The sequence below is a fragment of the Chlorocebus sabaeus genome, chromosome 23 (assembly GCF_047675955.1).
Source record: "Chlorocebus sabaeus isolate Y175 chromosome 23, mChlSab1.0.hap1, whole genome shotgun sequence".
Taxonomy (NCBI): domain Eukaryota; kingdom Metazoa; phylum Chordata; class Mammalia; order Primates; family Cercopithecidae; genus Chlorocebus; species Chlorocebus sabaeus.
Window position 1 is genome coordinate 5,312,728 of NC_132926.1, and position 21,828 is coordinate 5,334,555.

The 21,828-nt window shown below is 54.9% G+C and overlaps 1 protein-coding gene across 3 annotated transcripts in view; it reads right to left on the reverse strand.

Moving 5' to 3' along the window:
• Positions 1 to 21,828, reverse strand: part of UNC5A (unc-5 netrin receptor A) — a 73,507-nt gene that overhangs the window by 21,058 nt on the left and 30,621 nt on the right. The window contains exon 1 of one of the 3 annotated variants that reach the window (XM_073010489.1): positions 16,892 to 17,221. The exons of the other annotated variants lie outside the window; for them this stretch is intronic. Coding sequence (XP_072866590.1) covers positions 16,892 to 16,973 — 82 coding nt within the window. The 5' untranslated portion in view covers positions 16,974 to 17,221. Of the gene's footprint in view, positions 1 to 16,891; positions 17,222 to 21,828 lie in introns of those variants that run through there. 3 annotated transcript variants of the gene reach the window in all.

The window sequence follows — 21,828 nt, forward strand, 5'->3', positions numbered from 1 at the left end:
TCCTCCTGGAGGCCTTTCTGGATCCACACTCTGTCACTCACCCAAGCACCTGCTCCATCCGCTGAGCCTCCATCTGGGTTAATGCCACTTCAGGACCAGGGTAAGTTTCTACCCCGCCTCCCTTGTTAGACCATAAACTCCCTGGAGGCAGGAGCCCAGGTCTGACCAGGATGCTGATGGAGTGTTTGTGGCGTGACTGAATGACCGCCGCTTTTTCCCACTAGAGTTTCAGATCTGCCCAGGGTGGCCCCTTCACTCCTGGTCTGTGGAGAGACCCAGAGAGAGGGCAGAGCAGCCCCCAGGCGGAGTGGCGGCCAGGGAGAAGCCCCTCGCTCCAGGCTGCCCCCAGCCACCCCCTGGCAAGTGCTGCTCTTAGAGGCTGAGTCCTTTTCCTCCCTGCAGTCTGGGAGATAAGAGTCGCCCGGAATCTGAGGCCCAAGCTGGGTGTGAAAGTGCTTTCAAATGTTGTATTTTTAAAAGCACCAGAAAATATGAGGTGTGATTATCAAGCTATTAATGAACCCGTATATACTGAGGAAGGCCTCCATCCCCGGGGGCAGGGGAGGGGTGGAGCAGGGCGTCCCTCAGTCTCACTCAGCTGGGAGAGGTGGGTGCTACTTCCGCAGGGCAGCTGCCGTTCCCTCCATCCGCCCCGCAGGCCACACGGCGTGGTTGAGGAACACAGCCAGGGGCCAGGGCGGCAGCCCTTCCTCTACTTCCCTGAGAGCTGTTGTGGATGTGAAACGGGGTAAAGGAGGAGGCTGGGGCACAGCAGCCAGCGCTGCACCCCTGAGCCCTGGATGCTGGTGCCCGGCAGGCCTTGGGGAGCCCCTTGGCAGCCTCCCCACAGAGGTTTGACCCCAGTAGGTCCACCAAAGCCTGGGGTCCCCGCTCTACAGGTGCTCGGATGTCCGGGCATGGGGAGTGCCACAGGGTGACATGCCACTCGTGCCTCTGGTTGGCATTTGAGGCCCTGCTGGCCTTGCCTCTAGGGATCCCTCCACAGCCGGCAGTGTCTTCACCACGTGCAATTCTCAGGGCTTCTGCGCGCTCTGTCCCAGGTTCTGCCTCCCTCTCACTTTCTGGCGAACAGTGCCTGATTTTCTTTAAAGAATGCCGTCCTCTCAACTCCTCCCACCATGCAGACCACGTGGTCCAGGGACTGACCCCATCTCTGGTCCCACAGGTGGGCACACTCCCCCTCTGCCATCCCCACCAGTGGTTCCCAGAAGGACTTGCAGAGGCCGCCCCATCCAATAGATGGGATTCCGCATCTTTGTTGGGCTTTTGGGAAGGGAGGCCCTCTCCCTGTGCTGAGCCTGGAGCCGTGGAGTTGCTGGGGCCCCAACAGGGAAGGGCCAGTCCTTCAGGCATTGTAGGCCCTGGTGAGGGGAAAGGCGAGGGGAAAGGCAAGCTATTCACAGGTCTGAAGCAAGAGCGTGAAGAGTGGAGACAACCAGTGCAAGGGAGAGGCCAGCTCCTCCTGCCAGCATCAGAGGCCTCAGGGTCCGTGGGCCTGGAGGCAGGGCTAGCTCTGGATCCCCAGAGCATGAGCCAGTACACTCCTTTTTTTGGCTGAAGCCAGTTGGAGTCAGGATCTTTCCATCTCATTGGTCCACCTGCCCATCTGCTATCTGCCTGGGTGACCACTACTCATCCTTCAAGGCCTGCTCAAACACTCCCTCCTCCAGGAAGCCTGCCCTAACCCCAGTCTGAGCTCCCACAGTCCCTGACTGAAGTCACCCTGTGCCTAGAATATCATATTGTCATCATTTCTGCGTGTGTCTTCCCATATAAATTGCCAGGGCCTTGAGGGCAGGGGCCGCCCACCCCCACAGCCTGGCCAGGGCTGACACACAGCCAGACAGCTTTGTGGGATGAATGTTGAACATCATTCTCAGCAATGGGACAAGAGCCCAGGATCGAAGGGCTAGAAGTGGAGGAGGAAACTCAAATCTGGCTGGGAGCCAGCTCTGCTCACCTTCCAGTCAACCAGTGAACCCATCAGTTCAACGGGAAGGGAACCAGGTTCTTCAAATGCCAGTGCTGGACTCTGGGGAAGCAGAGGGGTCAGGAAGCCACTGGGCACAGTGGCAGGGGGCAGGGGGTGCAGGAGCCCAGTGTGGCTCAGGCGGGCTTGTAGACACGCAGGTGAGTGGGGCTGAGCACTCCCTGCCCCCTGCATCCCTGTGGCCTGAGATGGCGGCATGAGTTTTCACTTTTATTTTTTACATTTATTTATTTATTTATTTTTGAGACAGAGTCTCGCTCTGTTGCCCAGGCTGGAGTGCAGTGGCACTATCTTGGCTCACTGCAAGCTCCGCGTCCCGGGTTCATGCCATTCTCCTGCCTCAGCCTCCTGAGTAGCTGGGACTACAGGCGCCCACCACCACGCCTGGCTAATTTTTTGTATTTTTAGTAGAGGCGGGGTTTCACCGTGTTAGCCAGGTTGGTCTCGATCTCCTGACCTCGTGATCCGCCCACCTCGGCCTCCCAAAGTGTTGGGATTACAGGTGTGAGCCACCACGCCTGGCTGAGTTTTTATTTTTTAAACATACACAATTCTGTGAAGAGGGAGCTTCACTAGGAGGCTCTGATAAGCAGGGACACATTCTGCACTTGCTGAGAGAGAGAGAGAGAGAGAGAGAGAGAGAGAGAGAGAGAGAGAGAGACAGCACCTCTGGTGAGGAGTGCAAGGCAGGAGTGGTGACAGGTCCCGTGATCTGGGTTCCAGTCTCTACCAGAGACTACAGATCTGGGTGGCACAGTAAGAGCCATGAGGGTCCAGGCGGCAACTCAGGTATGAACCTGCCTGGAGGTAACAATGGGGTGCCACCCAGCCAGCAGCAAGCTGGGGTGCACGCCCCTGAATTCTTTCAAAGCCAAAACGTAGAAACCCTCTGTACAGCCTGCCAGCTGCTTCCCTGACCTTACTGGACCCCACTGCAGCCCCCTTGTGTGAACCGCCTATTTCTAGAGCCTCATTGTTCTCATTTGTGAAACGGGCAAATAGAGGATGAGGTGGGTCGGGAATGCAGTCCACCCCGGGACTTGCTTCTCTTCTTCCGCTTCCAGTCCGCTTGGTCCATCCCTCCGTCCATCCTCTGTCTCCCAGGCAGTCACCCCCAATAGCACAGGACTCCCTGGAGGGCAGGGACAGGTCTGCGCCAGGGTCCCAGGGCCCATGCCCAGCGTGTGGTGAACGCACGAAGGTGGGGAGAGGGCGGTGTCTCCTGTCTAGGAGGGTGCTGGACATGGAGGTGACCGGATGGGGGTGAGAGCCCCTCTCAGTGCTCCTCGGAAGGGAGGGCTGCTCCCCCGACCTACGCTCGCACACAGGCATGCACGGCACTCTGGTTTCCATAGTAACGTGTGCATGAAGGTGTCACTGAAGCAGCAGCCACCTCCCCGAGATCGGGGGAAAGTCACCCTCTTCCCCAGTGGGCTCCAGGGGCCTGGTCACAAGGACAGACACGGGCATCACGAGGAGGACATGCAGACAGGCTGAACCACAAAGAACAAAGTGAGGCAGGGCGGGGGCAGCACCGCTCCCAGATCAGAGGACGACTATGCTGCTCAGGCGCACCACTGGCCCCTTGCCCGCCAGCCGCTGCAGACCAGGCATGTCCTCCACCCCGGCCACTGCTCGCAGGCTCCTTCTTCCTGCCTCTAGTCGTACAGACAAGAACGTGAGGCTCAGGCCTTGCCTAAGGTCGTACAACCCACCAAGGACTTTAGCCAAATGGCCGGGGCCAGGCGTGGGGCAGGGCTCCTGTATCCGTTCTCAAACCCTCTGCACTCACCCCGCCGTAGGGCATTTGCCCTTGCCCTGCCCGCACACGCTGCCCCCGATCTTCCCACAGCTGCCTGCTCTAACCCCTCCCATATCCGCTCTGGCAGAGTCACCATCACCCAGGACCCGGCCTGCGTGAAGGAGCTCTTCCTCCCCCTCCCCTTTCCCAGTCTGTTTTCCTTCTCACACCTGCCACCATCTGAAGTCATCTTGTTTGTGTACTTGGTTACTCTTCCCTAAAACATGTCACAACAGCAGAGACCACATCTGTCTTGCCGGCACCAGGCACAGGGCCTAGCACGGGTAGGAGCTGAGCCAAGACGTCCCAAATGCAGAGTGAACTGGCTTGGGCCTTCCCACACTTAGTGTGACACTGTTGCCATCGCTAAGTTCCTGAACCCACTCGCAAAGGACACTCAGACAGTCCTGGGGGGAGTGCTGTGATGGGGGGGACGGGCTCCTGGGGCCCCACCCAGGGGCCCCTTCCTGCCGAGGGGCCTCGCCTCAGGCCAGAGAAATAGTTAATAAAGCTGAGGTCTAAATAAGCATTTGATTAACAAACGATAAAATAGCTATTGTGTCCCTGAATTAAGCTGTAATTGTGGCTGATAATTGGCTGGTTAGAATTTAATAAGCTGCAATTAAATAGAATGGAATCCAGGGTAATTATGTGGTCACACGGCCCAGGGAAAACTGGGGAAGGAAGGTGCTTTCCTGCCTTGGGATCCTTGGCCGGCGCCTGTGCTTTGATAGCTGTATGTGTGTGTGTGTGTGTGTGTACACGCGTGTACATGTGTGCTTCTGTGTGTGGTGTGTGTGTTTCTGTGTGTGGTGTGTATGTGTGTTTCTGTGTGGTGTGTGTGTGTTTCTGTGTGTGTGTTTCTGTGTGGTGTGTGTGTGTTTCTGTGTGGTATGTGTGTGTTTCTGTGTGTGTGTTTCTGTGTGTGGTGTGTGTGTGTGTTTCTGTGTGTGGTGTGTGTGTGTGTTTCTGATTGTGGTATGTGTGTGTGTTTCTGTGTGTGTGTGTGTGTGTGTTTCTGTGTGTGTGTTTCTGTGTGTGGTGTGTGTGTGTTTCTGTGTGTGGTGTGTGTGTGTGTTTCTGTGTGGTGTATGTGTGTGTTTCTGTGTGGTGTGTGTGTGTGTTTCTGTGTGTGGTGTGTGTGTGTGTTTCTGATTGTGGTATGTGTGTGTGTTTCTGTGTGTGGTGTGTGTGTGTGTTTCTGTGTGGTGTGTGTATGTGTGTTTCTGGGTGTGGTGTGTGTGTGTTTCTGTGTGTGGTGTGTGTGTGTGTTTCTGTGTGGTGTATGTGTGTGTTTCTGTGTGTGGTGTGTGTGTGTTTCTGTGTGTGGTGTGTTTCTGTGTGTGGTGTGTGTGTGTGTTTCTGTGTGTGGTGTGTGTGTGTGTTTCTGTGTGTGGTGTGTGTGTGTTTCTGTGTGTGGTGTGTGGTGTGTTTCTGTGTGTGGTGTGTGTATGTGTGTTTCTGTGTGGTGTGTGTGTGTTTCTGTGTGTGGTGTGTGTGTGTGTTTCTGTGTGTGGTGTGTGTGTGTGTTTCTGTGTGTGGTGTGTTTCTGTGTGGTGTATGTGTGTGTTTCTGTGTGGTGTGTGTGTGTTTCTGTGTGTGTGTGTGTTTCTGCGTGTGGTGTGTGTGTGTTTGTGTGGTGTGTGGTGTGTTTCTATGTGTGGTGTGTGTATGTGTGTTTCTGTGTGGTGTGTGTGTGTTTCTGTGTGTGGTGTGTGTGTGTGTTTCTGTGTGTGGTGTATGTGTGTGTTTATGTGTGTGGTGTGTTTCTGTGTGGTGTATGTGTGTGTTTCTGTGTGGTGTGTGTGTGTTTCTGTGTGTGGTGTATGTGTGTGTTTCTGTGTGTGGTGTGTGTGTGTGTTTCTGTGTGTGGTGTGTGTGTGTGTTTCTGTGTGTGGTGTGTGTGGTGTGTTTCTGTGTGGTGTATGTGTTTCTGTGTGGTATGTATGTGTTTCTGTGTGTGGTGTATGTGTGTGTTTCTGTGTGGTGTGTGTGTGTTTCTGTGTGTGGTGTGTGGTGTGTGTTTCTGTGTGTGGTGTATGTGTGTGTTTCTGTGTGGTGTGTGTGTTTCTGTGTGGTATGTATGTGTTTCTGTGTGTGGTGTGTTTCTGTGTGTGGTGTGTGTGTGTGTTTCTGTGTGTGGTGTGTGTGTGTGTTTCTGTGTGGTGTATGTGTGTGTTTCTGTGTGGTGTGTGTGTGTTTCTGTGTGTGGTGTGTTTCTGTGTGTGGTGTGTGTGTGTGTTTCTGTGTGTGGTGTGTGTGTGTTTTTCTGTGTGTGGTGTGTGTGTGTGTTTCTGTGTGTGGTGTGTGTGTGTTTCTGTGTGTGGTGTGTGGTGTGTTTCTGTGTGTGGTGTGTGTATGTGTGTTTCTGTGTGGTGTGTGTGTGTTTCTGTGTGTGGTGTGTGTGTGTGTTTCTGTGTGGTGTATGTGTGTGTTTCTGTGTGTGGTATGTGTGTGTGTTTCTATGTGTGGTGTGTTTCTGTGTGTGGTGTGTGTGTGTGTTTCTGTGTGTGGTGTGTGTGTGTGTTTCTGTGTGTGGTGTGTGTTTCTGTGTGTGGTGTGTGGTGTGTTTCTGTGTGTGGTGTGTGTATGTGTGTTTCTGTGTGGTGTGTGTGTGTTTCTGTGTGTGGTGTGTGTGTGTGTTTCTGTGTGTGGTGTGTGTGTGTGTTTCTGTGTGGTGTGTGTGTGTTTCTGTGTGTGGTGTGTGTGTGTTTCTGTGTGGTGTATGTGTGTGTTTCTGTGTGTGTGTTTCTGTGTGTGTGTTTCTGTGTGGTGTGTGTGTGTTTCTGTGTGTGGTGTGTGTGTGTGTTTCTGTGTGGTGTGTGTGTGTTTCTGTGTGTGGTGTGTGTGTGTTTGTGTGTGTGTTTCTGTGTGTGTGTTTCTGTGTGTGGTGTATGTGTGTGTTTCTGTGTGTGTGTTTCTGTGTGTGTGTTTCTGTGTGGTGTGTGTGTGTTTCTGTGTGGTGTATGTGTGTGTTTCTGTGTGTGGTGTGTTTCTGTGTGGTGTATGTGTGTGTTTCTGTGTGGTGTGTGTGTGTGTTTCTGTGTGGTGTGTGTGTGTTTCTGTGTGGTGTGTGTGTTTCTGTGTGTGTGTTTCTGTGTGGTGTATGTGTGTGTTTCTGTGTGGTGTGTGTGTGTTTCTGTGTGTGTGTTTCTGTGTGGTGTGTGTGTGTTTCTGTGTGTGGTGTGTGTGTGTGTTTCTGTGTGGTGTGTGTGTGTTTCTGTGTGTGGTGTGTGTGTGTTTGTGTGTGTGTTTCTGTGTGTGTGTTTCTGTGTGTGGTGTATGTGTGTGTTTCTGTGTGTGTGTTTCTGTGTGTGTGTTTCTGTGTGGTGTGTGTGTGTTTCTGTGTGGTGTATGTGTGTGTTTCTGTGTGTGGTGTGTTTCTGTGTGGTGTATGTGTGTGTTTCTGTGTGGTGTGTGTGTGTGTTTCTGTGTGGTGTGTGTGTGTTTCTGTGTGGTGTGTGTGTTTCTGTGTGTGTGTTTCTGTGTGGTGTATGTGTGTGTTTCTGTGTGGTGTGTGTGTGTTTCTGTGTGTGTGTTTCTGTGTGTGTGTTTCTGTGTGGTGTGTGTGTGTTTCTGTGTGTGGTGTGTGTGTGTGTTTCTGTGTGGTGTGTGTGTGTTTCTGTGTGTGGTGTGTGTGTGTTTGTGTGTGTGTTTCTGTGTGTGTGTTTCTGTGTGTGGTGTATGTGTGTGTTTCTGTGTGTGTGTTTCTGTGTGGTGTGTGTGTGTTTCTGTGTGGTGTATGTGTGTGTTTCTGTGTGTGGTGTGTTTCTGTGTGGTGTATGTGTGTGTTTCTGTGTGGTGTGTGTGTGTGTTTCTGTGTGGTGTGTGTGTGTTTCTGTGTGGTGTGTGTGTTTCTGTGTGTGTGTTTCTGTGTGGTGTATGTGTGTGTTTCTGTGTGGTGTGTGTGTGTTTCTGTGTGTGGTGTGTGTGTGTGTTTCTGTGTGTGGTGTGTGTTTGTGTTTCTGTGTGGTGTTGTGTGTTTCTGTGTGGTGTGTGTGTGTTTCTGTGTGTGGTTTGTGTGTGTTTCTGTGTGTGGTGTGTGTGTGTGTTTCTGTGTGGTGTATGTGTGTGTTTCTGTTTGTGTGTTTCTGTGTGGTGTATGTGTGTGTGTTTCTGTGTGTGTGTTTCTGTGTGGTGTGTGTGTGTTTCTGTGTGGTGTATGTGTTTCTGTGTGTGGTGTGTTTCTGTGTGGTGTAAGTGTGTGTTTCTGTGTGGTGTGTGTGTGTTTCTGTGTGTGGTGTATGTGTGTGTTTCTGTGTGTGGTGTGTGTGTGTTTCTGTGTGTGGTGTATGTGTGTGTTTCTGTGTGTGGTGTGTGTTTCTGTGTGGTATGTATGTGTTTCTGTGTGTGGTGTGTGTATGTGTGTTTCTGTGTGGTGTGTGTGTGTTTCTGTGTGTGGTGTGTGTGTGTGTTTCTGTGTGTGGTGTGTGTGTGTGTTTCTGTGTGGTTTGTGTGTGTTTCTGTGTGTGGTGTGTGTGTGTTTCTGTGTGGTGTATGTGTGTGTTTCTGTGTGTGTGTTTCTGTGTGTGTGTTTCTGTGTGGTGTGTGTGTGTGTTTCTGTGTGTGGTGTGTGTGTGTGTGTTTCTGTGTGGTGTATGTGTGTGTTTCTGTGTGCAGTGTTTCTGTGTGTGTGTTTCTGTGTGGTGTGTGTGTGTTTCTGTGTGTGTGTGTGTGTGTTTCTGTGTGGTGTGTGTGTGTTTCTGTGTGTGGTGTGTGTGTGTTTCTGTGTGGTGTATGTATGTGTTTCTGTGTGTGTGTTTCTGTGTGTGTGTTTCTGTGTGGTGTGTGTGTGTGTTTCTGTGTGTGGTGTGTGTGTGTGTTTCTGTGTGGTGTGTGTGTGTGTTTCTGTGTGTGTGGTGTGTGTGTGTGTTTCTGTGTGGTGTGTGTGTGTGTTTCTGTGTGTGGTGTGTGTGTGTGTTTCTGTGTGCAGTGTTTCTGTGTGTGTGTGTGTTTCTGTGTGTGGTGTGTGTGTGTGTTTCTGTGTGGTGTGTGTGTGTGTTTCTGTGTGTGGTGTGTGTGTGTGTTTCTGTGTGCAGTGTTTCTGTGTGTGTGTGTGTTTCTGTGTGTGGTGTGTGTGTGTGTTTCTGTGTGGTGTGTGTGTGTGTTTCTGTGTGTGGTGTGTGTGTGTGTTTCTGTGTGGTGTGTGTGTGTGTTTCTGTGTGTGGTGTGTGTGTGTGTGTTTCTGTGTGGTGTATGTGTGTGTTTCTGTGTGCAGTGTTTCTGTGTGTGGTGTGTTTCTGCGTGTGTGGTGGGTGTGAGTGTGTGTGGGCCTCCCTCACCTCTCACCTGGCAGAGGCAGGTGGCCGGCCCAGCTGCCTCACAAACAGTAGGGGCACTAGGCAGGCTCTGAGCGCTGCCAAGGCCTGTGCCTGCCCCGGATGAGAGAGACAAAGATTCCTGGCACAGTTCCCGAAAGGCAAGAGGCCAAGGGAGGGTGGCCGGCAGGGCACTGAGAACACGAGAGAGGCAGGCAGGTGGGTAGGTCCTTCTGTCTTTCTAATGAGGAAATGGGCTCAGAGAGGGGAAGGACTAGCTCAAGGACACACAGCAACCATGGCAGAGCCGGGGCCGATCGCCCGACTGCCCACAGAGGGAGGTAACTCTAAGTGGCCAGGAGGCTGGAGGATGCCCCCAGCCCCGCCAGCTCTGGAGGCACCTTCCCCATTTCCATCCGGGTTCTTCCCCAGGCACACCCACGGGCCGAGTAAGGACAGTGTACCTGTTCCACAGACGCCCCTCAAGACAGGCCAGGTGGAAAGTCAGGAGCCGCCCCAACTAGGAGTGCCACTCTGCAGCCCCTCCCAAGAGCACATTCCCCCGCCCACCCACTGCCTCCTGCCGCCATGCTCCCCTCCCCTCTCCTGGGGCCACCTGAGGGGGTGCACAGAGCTCCCTCAGAGGCTGCAGCCCGTCATGGCCAGCCCCGCCCCCAGCCCAGGTGTGGCCCCGGTGCGGGGATGATGAACAGCGTTGCCTACGCCGTTTATGACCCCATCAGCATTTTTACAATGTTGCTGGCAATTAATTTAATTAAAGACCCTGTCCCAGATACGGCAGCATTTCATATCTCACTGGTTTAATGTGTGCCCAGCCACAGTTGGGGCTGGGGTGGTCCAGGAGTGGCAGCAGCTCAGGCTGTGCAAGGTGGGGACCAGAGCCCAGCAGCACTCGGGAGGTCACACAGTCGCCTGCGCTTGGCTGGTGGGAGACGCCCACAACCACAGCCGTCACAGCACCCACACAGTCACAGCGATGACAACCACGGTGACCTTGACAGGATATTCTCATTTAACCCTCACAACAATTCTAAGAGGCAAGGAACTAATTTGAACTACCAATGAAGAAACTGAGGCACGGAAAGGCACAGTAAGTCGAGAGCGATGGATTCCTGCCCAGGCAGGCTGGCTACAGTTCCCCGGGCTCTCAACCAGAAGCATTCATCTGGCAACGTGTCCTGGCACCGTGCTAGGCACCAGCCAATGCAGCCCAAGAGGGACCCACATCCATGCTCCCATGGGGTGGCCCAGAGACCCCAACCCCACTGGGAAGTCCTGGGTGCACTGGGAAGTCCTGGGAGCACTGGGAAGTCCTGGGTGCACTGGGAAGTCCTGGGAGCACTGGGAAGTCCTGGGTGCACTGGGAAGTCCTGGGAGCACTGAGAAGTCCTGGGAGCACAGCCTCCAGAATCATGCCTGCTGTACCCCGGTCCATTAACATTCGTGGGCACATACACCACTGCCCACACCAGGATGGTGACTGCAACCACAGGCCACCAGCCAATCTTTGATTCCCATTCTCAGCAGATGAGCCCGCTTGGACCCCTCCTCATACGATGACCCACAGGAAAACCCAGTCACCCAGGGACAAACCCAGCTCCCACTCATGGGCCCCGCCAGCCCAGGGCGACGGCAGAGGCCAGCACATGCAGCCGCTCCTCAAAGCTGCCAACGGTCCCCTAGGCTCCGCTCTCCTGAGCCGTACTTCTGCGGCCCCCACCAGCTCCTGCCCCGGGGTCCCCAGCTAGGCTCCTCACCCACCCTCGCTGCCTGCGCCATCCTGACTCTCCCTCTGCCTCTCGCAGTCAGCAGGGCCCCCGCCTCCCAGGGAGCCTCCCTCCTCTCCTGCCTCGTAGCCACCTAACTCATCCAGCCCCCACCCTTGGCCCCACCACCCACAGTATGCCTTCCCTTGGCCACCTCCTAGCTCAGTGCCATCCTCAACCTCGCTATTTCTAGAAAGAGAATCTGATCCCACACTTCAAACCCCTGCAATGGTTCCCAGTGGCCACAGGGAAAGGTGGCCCTCCTGACAGCCCCACACAACTAACACAGCATCCCATCCCTGGTCACCAACCCACACCCTGCAGCCAGCTCAGCCAGGGGCATGCACCCCGATTTCCTCCTAAACCTGCAGGGCACCCCGCCTACTACCAATGCACTCAGCCCTGTTCATTCAAAATGAAAGATGTTGCCTCCTCCGGGCTGGCGTGGCGGGGACTGGAGGACGTGGGGCTGCCCGGCTTGTTCCTCGGCCTCCCAAGATCCTGCTGACGCAGGGCTGGCTGGCACCTGCCTCCGCTGTCAACCTGTGCACCCTCCAGCACACGCAGCAGGTCGGAGCCAACTCTTCTCAGCAGTGTCCAGCTCCGGGGCTGGCAAGTCCGGGGCCAGTGGTGGTGGTGGAGTTGAAATGTCTCCTCAACTTGCCACAAGCTCCGAGAGCAGGCAGTAGGGTGTCATCTCTGTCCCTGCTGGCAACTGGCCCAGGGTGTGTACTTGCTGGGGGCTGGGGCACAGCCCTCAGTCGGGCATCAGGAAGTTGAGTCCCCAGCCCCTACTCGGCCTCCACCTGGCCACGTGGCCTCGGGCAAGCCACTTCCTCTCTGGACCTCAGGAGAAGTCGGACTGAGTGAGAGATGGCAAGTTCAGTGCCTTCAGGGGCTGGGTGGGGCCGGGAAAAGTGGACAGTGACGGTGTCCATCCAAGGGGGCAGGCCAGACGAGAGATGCACCGTTTTTCTATTTTTTGAGACACAGTTGCCCAGGCTAGAGAGCAATGATGTGATCTTGGCTCACTGCAACCTCCACTTCCCGGGTTCAAGGGATTTTCCTGCCTCAGCCTCCCAAGTAGCTAGGATTACGGGCGCATGCCACAATGCCCAGATAATTTTTGTATTTATTAGAGACGGGGTTTCACCATGTTGACCAGGCTGGTCTTGAACTCCTGACCTCAAGTGATCCACCTGCCTTGGCCTCCCAAAATGCTGGGATTATAGGCATGAGCCACTGCGCCCTGCCTGCACTGATTTTTTTTTTCTTTCAAGGGAAGCTGGAATCTATTTTTATGTGAAACCTCCCATTTAAAGATGTTGACAACTAATTTAAACACTTTAAACACTCTGCAAACAAGCCGGCAGGGCAAAGCCAGACTGGACAGTGTCCAAGGCCTCTTCCGACTCTACCAGTCAGGGTCACAGCAAGGCAAGGGAATCCCCGCTGCCCCACACTCCAGCCCTGTCCCTGTGGTGCCCTCCCAGTCTCTGCCTGACTCTTCCTGCTCTTGCCAGCACCCCATCATTCCTGGGAATCCTCCTCATCACAGCCCCCAAAAGAAGGCCCCTGGGCCTGGACAGAGGCGGAGGGGTCGGCTGTCCATTGCCCCAGGCATCTGGGTGGGTAGCAGGATGTACCTGTCAGCACCAGGTGTCCTCTCAGCTGAGGCCTGAGGGCACTGTCCCTTCCAGAGGCTGAGAGGGGAGCAGCTGCAATCCCGAGAAGGGCAGGACCCAGGCTGTGGCTGCCCGCCTTGTGTGCCCATCGTCTGAGCCTCAGCTCCTGCCCCTGGGCGAGCCAGCTGAAGCCTCCTGCAGCCAGCAGCACCAGCAGGTCCGGGCCGGGACTCCAGAGAGCAGACCCCCGAGACACCCGCCTTCCTATTCCGAGTTTGGGCGAGAAGGAGTCTGGGCCCCGCTGCGACCTTCCATCTGGGAATAGGGTGTCTGGCCGCTCCCATCACACCCCTGATGAGACAGTAATGAGCCCTCACCCCGTTTTAATTACCCACTGTCCAAATAATTACCAGCTTGTTTACTTCACTTAATGGCGGCCGTACTTTTTTCTCCTGGTATTGATTTCATGTTTTCCTCGTTTGTTCATTATCTTTCCTGCCCCTTTAATGTGCTCTAAGGTCTTGGAGGAACATGGAGGAAAGAGATAGGGGTGGCCTCAGCGTCACTGTGCAGCCTCAGATGAACCGCTGCCCTGTCTGGGCCCTGAGTCCCAGGGCCTCAGATCCCTGCACACCCACCCTCCTGTGCTTTGGGGTAGCAGGGGAGAGAGAAGCTGGGGTACCCCCTCCCCAAGGGTCCCTGAAGGATATCAGACCAGGCTGAGAGGCAGAGGGATCTGGGGGCAGGGAGGGGGCAGGTGGTGCTAACGCCAAAATGAGGCAGGGAGCGGTGCTCTAGGAAACCAGCCTGGAGGAGGCCGCAGTGGGGGGGCTGCTGGGCAGCTGATCAACAGGGGCCTGGAGGGGCTGCTGTGTGCCTCCTCTTCCTCTTGCCCCCAGGTCTGGTGTGGGAAGGCAGCAGGAGCCTCTGCCCTTAAGAAGCCCAGCCCCTCCCTGGGCCTGACCTCCATCCTGGGCCTCCGCCCCACCTGCCTGCTGTCACCATGGAAACGCAGGTGCTGCTGCCATGCCATCTGGGCTGTGGAAGGGCAGCCCATTTCTCTGGTTTTGGCGGGGGAGGGTAAAGGGGAAGAGGGACAAGGGGGGAGGGGAGGGCCAGGGCCTCTTTGGGTGAAGATTTAGAGTCTCTTGAAGGGGTCATTAGCTCTTAATAAATCACTAATAATTGCATGAATGTTTAAATCTTAATAAAAAAACACCGAGGGCCCCGCGAGTCTCCCTGTGTGGGTATTTATGGCTATCGGGCTGGAATATATAAAAGTTGGGATCAGTCTGATTGAACTGCTGTTATCGCCGCAGCTAAATGGGTAATTGGGAGTGAGAGACGCTATCAGTGGATATAAATTACATACAGTAAACCAAGGGCATTAACTGAGGGTTTATTATCAATTATCTCTGCGCTTGTTCCCCTTAAAACGAACTTTAAGTATATTAATGAGAAAATTTACAGGTCTTAATGAATTGAGGGAAGCCAGAGGATGCTGAGGGCCCCCCACCTCGGCAGCCTGTTCCCAGGAGGGGTCCCCTTAGAAGGGAGGCCCTGGAGGGAGGGCGGGGTCAGCCAGCCGGGCCACATGTGTGTGCACAATGCCAAGCCCGGCTCTCCCATCAGCCCCTGAGGCCAGCCCTGTCTCTCTCCCAAACGCCCATCCCCGAGTCACACGCTGGATGGGAACAGGGCATTTTCATTCAAACATACTTTCATCAGTGAAGACCACCAGGACCTGGCTCCAGCAGTTGGGCACCGAGAATCAGCCGGAGCCTGACTTCAACGAACGGGGGGGGCGAGGCAGACTTTCATTTGCCCCCACGCGGGAGCGGGGCACCCATCGGAGCGGCACAAATGGAATGAGAGGGGGATGGGAGGGCGGCAAGGGGCTGTGCGGCTCTCCCTAGGCTTGGCAGGGGCGCTCCCCGTGGAAGCTCTGGGAGGGCAGAGCATGTGCACGGCTCTGCATCCATCCTGCTCCCAAGCACGTCCGCCCCTGCTGAGATGCGCTCCAGCCGCTCAGAGCAGCCCACAGGCCGGCTGGCTTCAAGGTCGGCATGACCTCCTTCTGGGCCAATTCACCACCCAGCAGCCCCAGCTCCCTCCGGGCCTCCGCGCCAGGACTGTGGCTGCTGTCCCTGCTGTCCTCAGCCTCTCCCACCACCGGCTGTGGGCCAGGTCCTGGGCAGCAGCTTAGATTCACCAAGCAGCACGAAACCAGGCCTGGTCCCTCTCTGGAGCCCGCCCACTTGTGGGAGGCAGACGGTGGTGAGATCATCCAAGTGTAAGTCCAAGGTTACTGCCCAAAGTTAGAGTTCAGTCAGAGAAGGGCTGGTGGCATGAGCACATAACTGGGGGGCCCGATCTGGGGCATCCAGGAGGGCTTCCTGGAGGAGATGTCACCAAACTGTATAAGATGCCTCAATAGCCAAGGAGTCTCCAAGGATGCTCACCTGTCCCCCATCATGGACAAGAAAGCCATTCATTAAACTCCTTTGCTTTCTTGTCCCTGCTGGTCTGGGTCTCTCTTCTCTTTTCCCTTCCCTACTCAGTTCCCCCGACCCGCCTTAATCCCATTTCTGGCTCCACCTCCTACAGTCTGGCTTCCACCTCCGCCTAGCCATTTGCCAAAAGACCCCTCTGTCTCTGGTTCCAATGCTCCTTTTGGCCCGGCCTCCAGGGCTCCTCTCTCCTTTGTGCTCTGTTCTGCTCTCCCCTCTGTCCTGGAGAATGCCAGGCTCCAGCGAGGACCTCAGGGCAGAAATTGCCTCCATCCTCATCAGGACCTCCAGGCTCCCCACAGCAGAACATTTCACCTCAGCCATCCTGTGTGGCTACCACAAATGACCAGCTCCCTGTGCAAATAGCATGGTCACCAACGTGGCCAGAAACCTGCTGAATGTGACCTTCCACCTCCTTTTCTCCTGTCACTTCAGATGCCACGGCCACTGTCCCTTTCACAATGCAGCACCCAGCCCTTTGTTGGTTCTCCCAGCACTCTGAGCTCAGTCCTGCTTCAGGGTCTTTGCATCTGCTGTTCCCTCTGCCCAGAATGCTGTTCTCACTGATGTCACAGTGCACTCCGCATCACCTGGATCTCAGCTCGTGGCACCTCCCCGAGGAGGCCCTCTCTGTCTCCCCATTAAATAGTGCCCTGTTGCACTGTAGTGCCTAGTGACCCTGGTGGGTGCCCTGCTGGACATGTCTCTTTGTTGTCTGCGTGGAACTAGAGGGGAAGCTCCAGGAGCAGGGGGGCTGTCGGTCTCATCCACCTGGACCAGGGCCTGGCTCACCACAGTACAGATTTCGGAACGGGGGAATGCAGACATTTCTGGAAGCCCTACTCTGTGCCAGGCCCCAAGCCCTGGGCTGCAGAGGGTCTGTGGGACACTCACTGTCCAACAGGGGAAGCCAGCAGGCACAGGTGCAGTGCATACGCCCTGCCTCAGGGCCTCGGGGAACAGGCGGGGGCTGAGAAGAGGTGGTAGGGAAGGGCATTCCAGGCCGATGAACAGCATACGCAAAGCATATGAGGCAGGACCTATCTGGTGGCAGCACGGGCTGGATTAGACAGGCTTGGATCCGTGCCAGGACACTGAGCGTGGGGAAGCAGGGGCGGCAAAAGACTTGAGCAGGGACGAGGGGATCAGAGAGTTCTGGAGCGAGGGCTCTGTCGTGGGTGTGGTGGTGGAGGCTATCGTCACAGGAGGACAGGGAGCTGCCTGACCTGGAACAGGCTGCTGGAGACGGGGAACGGCCGTGAAAAACATCCCCGGGGCAGGGCATGAAGGGTGACTCTCCTGGCAGGAGGGAGGCGGGGCGGGAGCAGAAGATGCCTCTGTCATTTCCTGCCTGGTTGTTGCGTGAGTAGATGGCGGTGCAGCCAGGCAGAAATAACTGGAGAAACCTTGGCCTACTGCTCACTCTCAGGGGAGGGCAAGACCACTGCCCTCTGATAAGGTGGGGCTCTTCCGGCAAGCTGCGAGCCACCAACCCAGACCCAAGTGTGGAACTGCTGCTGTCTGTCGCGAGCACTGGGCAGGTCTGTGGCTGGCACGGAGGACTGGCTTCCACGATCCACTGCAGGCAGTGCTGGGGGGTGGACAGGAGTCTCGGGGTGAGTGGTTGGGCCACAGCCCCGCTGAGTCCTCTATTCCAACTGGAACAACAGGAGGCTTCGGAGGCTGCGAGCTGTGGCCCACAGGCCCCAGGTGTGATGTAGGAGGTTCAGCTCAGCATTTAAAGACTAGCAAGTTACACAGAAACACTGGTTTCCCACCTCCTGTGGAAGAATCAGAAGCCAGGGTCCCACCAGCCCATGCTTCCCCGAGCCACGGTGGGCTGTGCATTTCGGTGTGGCACAGTGCAGCTAAGTCCCCACTGGACCTTCCCTCACCAACCTGCTGTACGCAGTGGGCGCCCATGCCGGCTCAGATCATCCCGTGTCCCTTCTCGCTCAGCCGGGACCCTGTGGGTGGACATAAACCTCCTCTGGTCTCTCCTTCCTCGGCACAAGGCAGGCCCAGAAGAGCAGCGTGAGGCTGGGCCCTGCACAGATCTGGGCCCACCTCCACCTGCGACTCCAGCAGCGCGGCTTCCTTAGCTGTGCCACACCCACCAAGAGAACCCCCGTGGCCCATGGGCTCCCAGGACTGAGCGTTCTCCCCAGCTCTGTCCTGAGGATCAGGCAAGGCCTGGGGCCTCTCATCTATCCCCTGAGATGCTTCCGTCAGCGTGGACCTGAGTTTAGTCATAGCTTTTATTCAAAAAGCCCTGTTTGCTGAACCTGGCCAGCCCTCCACTGGTTTCCATGTCTCAGGGCCCCTCCTCCTCCTCCTCCTCCTCCTCCTCCTCCTCCTCCTCCTCTCCCTTTTCCTCCCCCTCCCCCTCCCTTGCCTCCTGTCTCTGTAAATAATCCTCTCCTCTGTGCCTATAATTAGCCCCAAGTAGAATAATTCATAATAAACTTTATTTCTTGTGGCATCTTTCTTGCTAACATGTCGCTGAGCACCTCACACGATCAAAGGGAGGAAAGCAGACTCCGGGGAGCCGCTGAGAGCCCTCCCCACGCACTGCATGTCTGTCAGGACACCAGGGGCCAGGGCTGGGCAAGACGGCCCATCACATGCCACGGCTGGGCCCAGCCGCCGAGTGGGAGGAGAGGTGCCCTCCTCGGCCAGCCTGAGCAGAGGGGCGCTCCAGGGCGCAGCCCGGTGGGTTAGGGATGCAAACGATAAGCGACTAGTCCAGAGAATCTTCCGCGAATAATAATAATGGTAACAGTAATAATAAGAGCAGCGAGCACTTACATACTTACTACACCCCTGGCTCTGTTTTTCAAAAATCTGGGTTTTTTTAAAGCATACAATAAAATTTATCCCCATTAAATCTACAGCCTGATTAATTTGGACAAATGTATCCACCACCAGCACCAAGATACAGAGCAGTTTCATCCCCTAAAGTTCCCGCCAGCCCCTTTGCATCAATCCCTTCTCCCTTCTGCTTTCTGTCACTAGAGTTTTGCCCTTTCTAGAATGTTATTGCAATGGAATCATGCAGAATGGAGTCCTTGTGTCTGGCTTCTTTCGTGGAACACAGTGCTTTAGAGTCCCTCTCTGTGGCTTGAACCCGCGGCTGTGTCCTTCCCCTGCTGGGTAGCGTCCCACCGTGTGGACAGACCGCAGCATCCGTCCCCTCACCTGGGCTGTTTCCAGATTCTGATGATTTTCTTTTTCTTTCTTCTTTTATTTTTTTGAGACAGAGTTTCACTCTTACCGCCCAGGCTGGAGTGCAGTGGTGTGATCTCGACTCACTGCAACCACCGCCTCCCGGGTTCAAGTGATTCTCTTGCCTCAGCCTCCCGAGTAGCTGGGATTACAGGTGCCCGCCACCACACCTGGCTAATTTTTGTATTTTTAGCAGAGATAGGGTTTGCCATGTTGGCCAGGCTGGTCTCAAACTCCTGACCTCAGGTGATCCACCCGCCTCAGCCTCCCAAAGTGTTGGGATTATAGGCATGAGCCGCAGTGCCTAGCCCTTTTTTTTATTAAAAAAAGAAATTATTTTTCCGTTATTGGGGTACAGGTGGTATTTGGTTACATGAGTAACTTATTTAGAGATGATCTGTGAGATTTTATTTTAGTGCACCCATCCCCTGAGCAGTATATGCTGTACCCTATTTGTAGTCTTTTATCCCTCGCCCCCTCCCACTCTTCTCCCCAAGTCCCCAAAGTCCCTTGTATCATTCTGATGCCTTCGCATCATCATAGCTCAGCTCCCACATATCAGTGAGGACATACGACGTTTGGTTTTCCATTCCTGAGTTACTTCACTTAGAATAATAGTCTCCAATCTCATCCAGGTCACTGCAAATACTGTTAATTCATTCCTTTTTATGGCTGAGTAGTAGTCCACCACATATACACACACACACACACACACACACACATATATATATCACAGTTTCTCCACTTGTTGATTGATGGGCATTTGAGTTGGTTCCACGATTGTGCAATTGTGAAATGTGCTGCTATAAACACATGTGTGCAAGTATCTTTTGTGTATAATAACTTCTTTTCCTTGGGGCAGATACCCAGTAGTGGGATCCCTGGATTAAAGGGTAGTTGTTTAAGGAATCTCCACACTGTTTTCCATAGTGGCTGTGCTAGTTTACATTCCCACCAGCAGTGTGAAAGTGTTCCCTGATCACCACGTCCACGCCCACATCTCCTGCTTTCTGATTTTTTGATTGTGGCCATTCTTGCAGGAGTAAGGCGCTATCGCACTGTGGTTTTGACTTGCATTTCCCTGATCATCAGTGATGTCGAGCAGTTTTTCATGATTGTTGGCCATTTGTATATCTTCTTTTCAGAATTGAGATTTTGATGATTTTCAGTAAATCTGCCAAGAGCTTTCACAGACAGGTCTTTGGTGGACACATATCTGAACTTCTCTTGGGAGTGGGACTTCTCCAGAGAGAGGGATTGCTGGGGCGTATGGTAAGCACATGACTAATTTGATAGGAACTTTTATCTTTGTGGTTTGTCCTAAGTATGTTTATAGAGAACTTCTCATTTCATCCTCAGAGCAACGTTACGAGTTAGGTGCTACCAAGATTCCCATTTTACAGGTGACAAACTGAGGCTCAGAGAGGTTCAATCAGTTACATGCCCACAGCCACACTGCTGCACATGGGACAGCCAGGCAGCCCGGCTCCAGAGTCTGCGCCCCAAGCCCCCCACTATGCTGCGGCTCACAGCTCTTCTAGGCTCAGCCCTGGGTGAGGCTCTGGGGTGGTGGGCACAGCTCTGATCTGGAAGCTGGGAGCCGAGTCTGAGTCCCCGCTTCACCTCTGGCCGGCTCACTCTGGCACAGCTCTGTCTGCAAATGGCACCCACAACCACCTATGTCACCGAGCAGCTCTGTGGCTCAAAGGAAATAAATTAGAACAGACATCTGGCGCCCCCTGCAACTTTAGCTTGTGATCATTACCATGTGGTCCTGACCCCCTGACCTTACAAGTTTAGCTGAAGAGACGAGAACAGTTTCTGACGCTCTCATTGCCTGCCACAGCTTTTGATGCATGACCAAGTCACACTGCCTCCATTCAGCGCTGAGTGGTTCCTCCCCCTTCTCGGGTGAAGGAGGTGGATGGTTTTCCAGTGGGGAAACCTTTGCCCAGACACCCAGAGTTTGGGGATCAAATGGAAGCACCAGCCAGGCCACCCCGTTGCCAGCAGCTCTCTGTGCTGCTCACGGGTTGTGGGGGGACCCATAAGAAAGGCGGGACAGGGTGGCACAGAAGCCCTTTCCAGGGCTGTCAGCGTGGGCTCATGGGGGCAGTCCCGTTTGTCCCGTTTGTCCCACTGCAGAATGAAGCTTCTCTGAAGTTGGCCTGGACTTTGCAAGTCCTCTTCGTTGCGGAGTTAGAAGATGGGCACCTGGGGCGCCTGGGCCGGGTGGGGGAGAGGCCCCCTTTTGTCCTGCCCACTTGCTCCCTCTGGGAAGCGCATCTGCAGATGAACGGTCCCTGGCCTTCACACGAGCCCTCTGCCACCCTGAGCTCTGCTCCGGACCAGCGGATCCTAGACAGGGTGAGGGTTCCCTCAGAGGGAGAAAGAGATGAAGAGATAGAGATGTGGTCACTCCCTTGCGGAGCCCAACGTGTTATTAAAACAGGAGCACAAAAGAGAAAAGTGCTGATGCGAGTGTTATCTCATTTAGGAAGCTGCGGGCTGGTGGGAATGAATAATGGCTCTGCCGCCCAGCCCCTCCCCTGCCTCACAGCCCAGCCTGTCCCTGCACCCTCACAGTGGGCCCCACGCCTCGAAGTTCCTTCTCTCCTCTCTCTGACACTCTGCTCCAGTCTCCTCTCCCTCAGGCCTCCAGCGGGTTCCTTACAAGCCCCTGCTCTCCCCAGTCACGTCCTAGTCCCCACATCCTGGGCCAAGGCCAGCAAGGCGTGAAGAAGGTTCACACTTTAAGAAGGAGGTTGCCGGGCGCGTGGCTCATGCCTGTAATCCCACCACTTTGGGAGGCCCAGGTGTGCTGACTGCTTGAGGTAAGGAGTTCAAGACTAGCCTGACCAACATGGTGAAACTCCGTCTCTACTAAAAATACAAAAATTAGCAGGGCGTGGTGGCGAGTGTGCCTGTGGTCCCAGCTACTCAGGAGGCTGAGGCAGTAGAATCGCTTGAACCCAGGAGGTGGAGGCTGCAGTGAGCTGAGATTGCGCCACTGCACTCCAGCCTGGCGGCAGAGTGAGACTCTGTCTCAAAAAAAAAAAAAAAGAAAAAAAAAAAAGGAGGTGGTGGGGAAGCCACAGTGGGGAAAGGGAAAGGAGTCCAGGTGCTGCTTGCTTCTGTCTTAGCTTCCAGCATCTGCTCTCCCAGGACCCCCATGCCCTCCCCAGAGTGCTCCACTCAGGCCAGGTCACCCACTCCCTGCACATCCTCAGCCTTCCTGCTGCGGGCCCTGCCAGGGCAGTTTCAGGGGCAAGGCTCCTACCCACAAACCAGGGAAATTCAACCCTTTCCTAGGGGTGAGGGCAGGAGACAGCCTAGGCCATGTGACCTGGGCACCAGGGACAGCCTGGGACTGCCCAGACAGCGGCCCTCCTGGCCTGCCTGGGCTTTGTGATGCTGTTATCCCACCCCACTGAGCCAACGCGACAGCAGCCATACGTCACCAGGCTCCTGCACATGGGCCCTGGGAGGCATGTGCACTCTCCTTACTGCCTGCGGACCAGGGATCTTGCTGTCACAGAGCTGTAGCTTTCCTGGCTTTCAGTTCATCTTCTTCTGATGTGCTTGTGGCTGAGTGGCCTTGGCCTCCCACC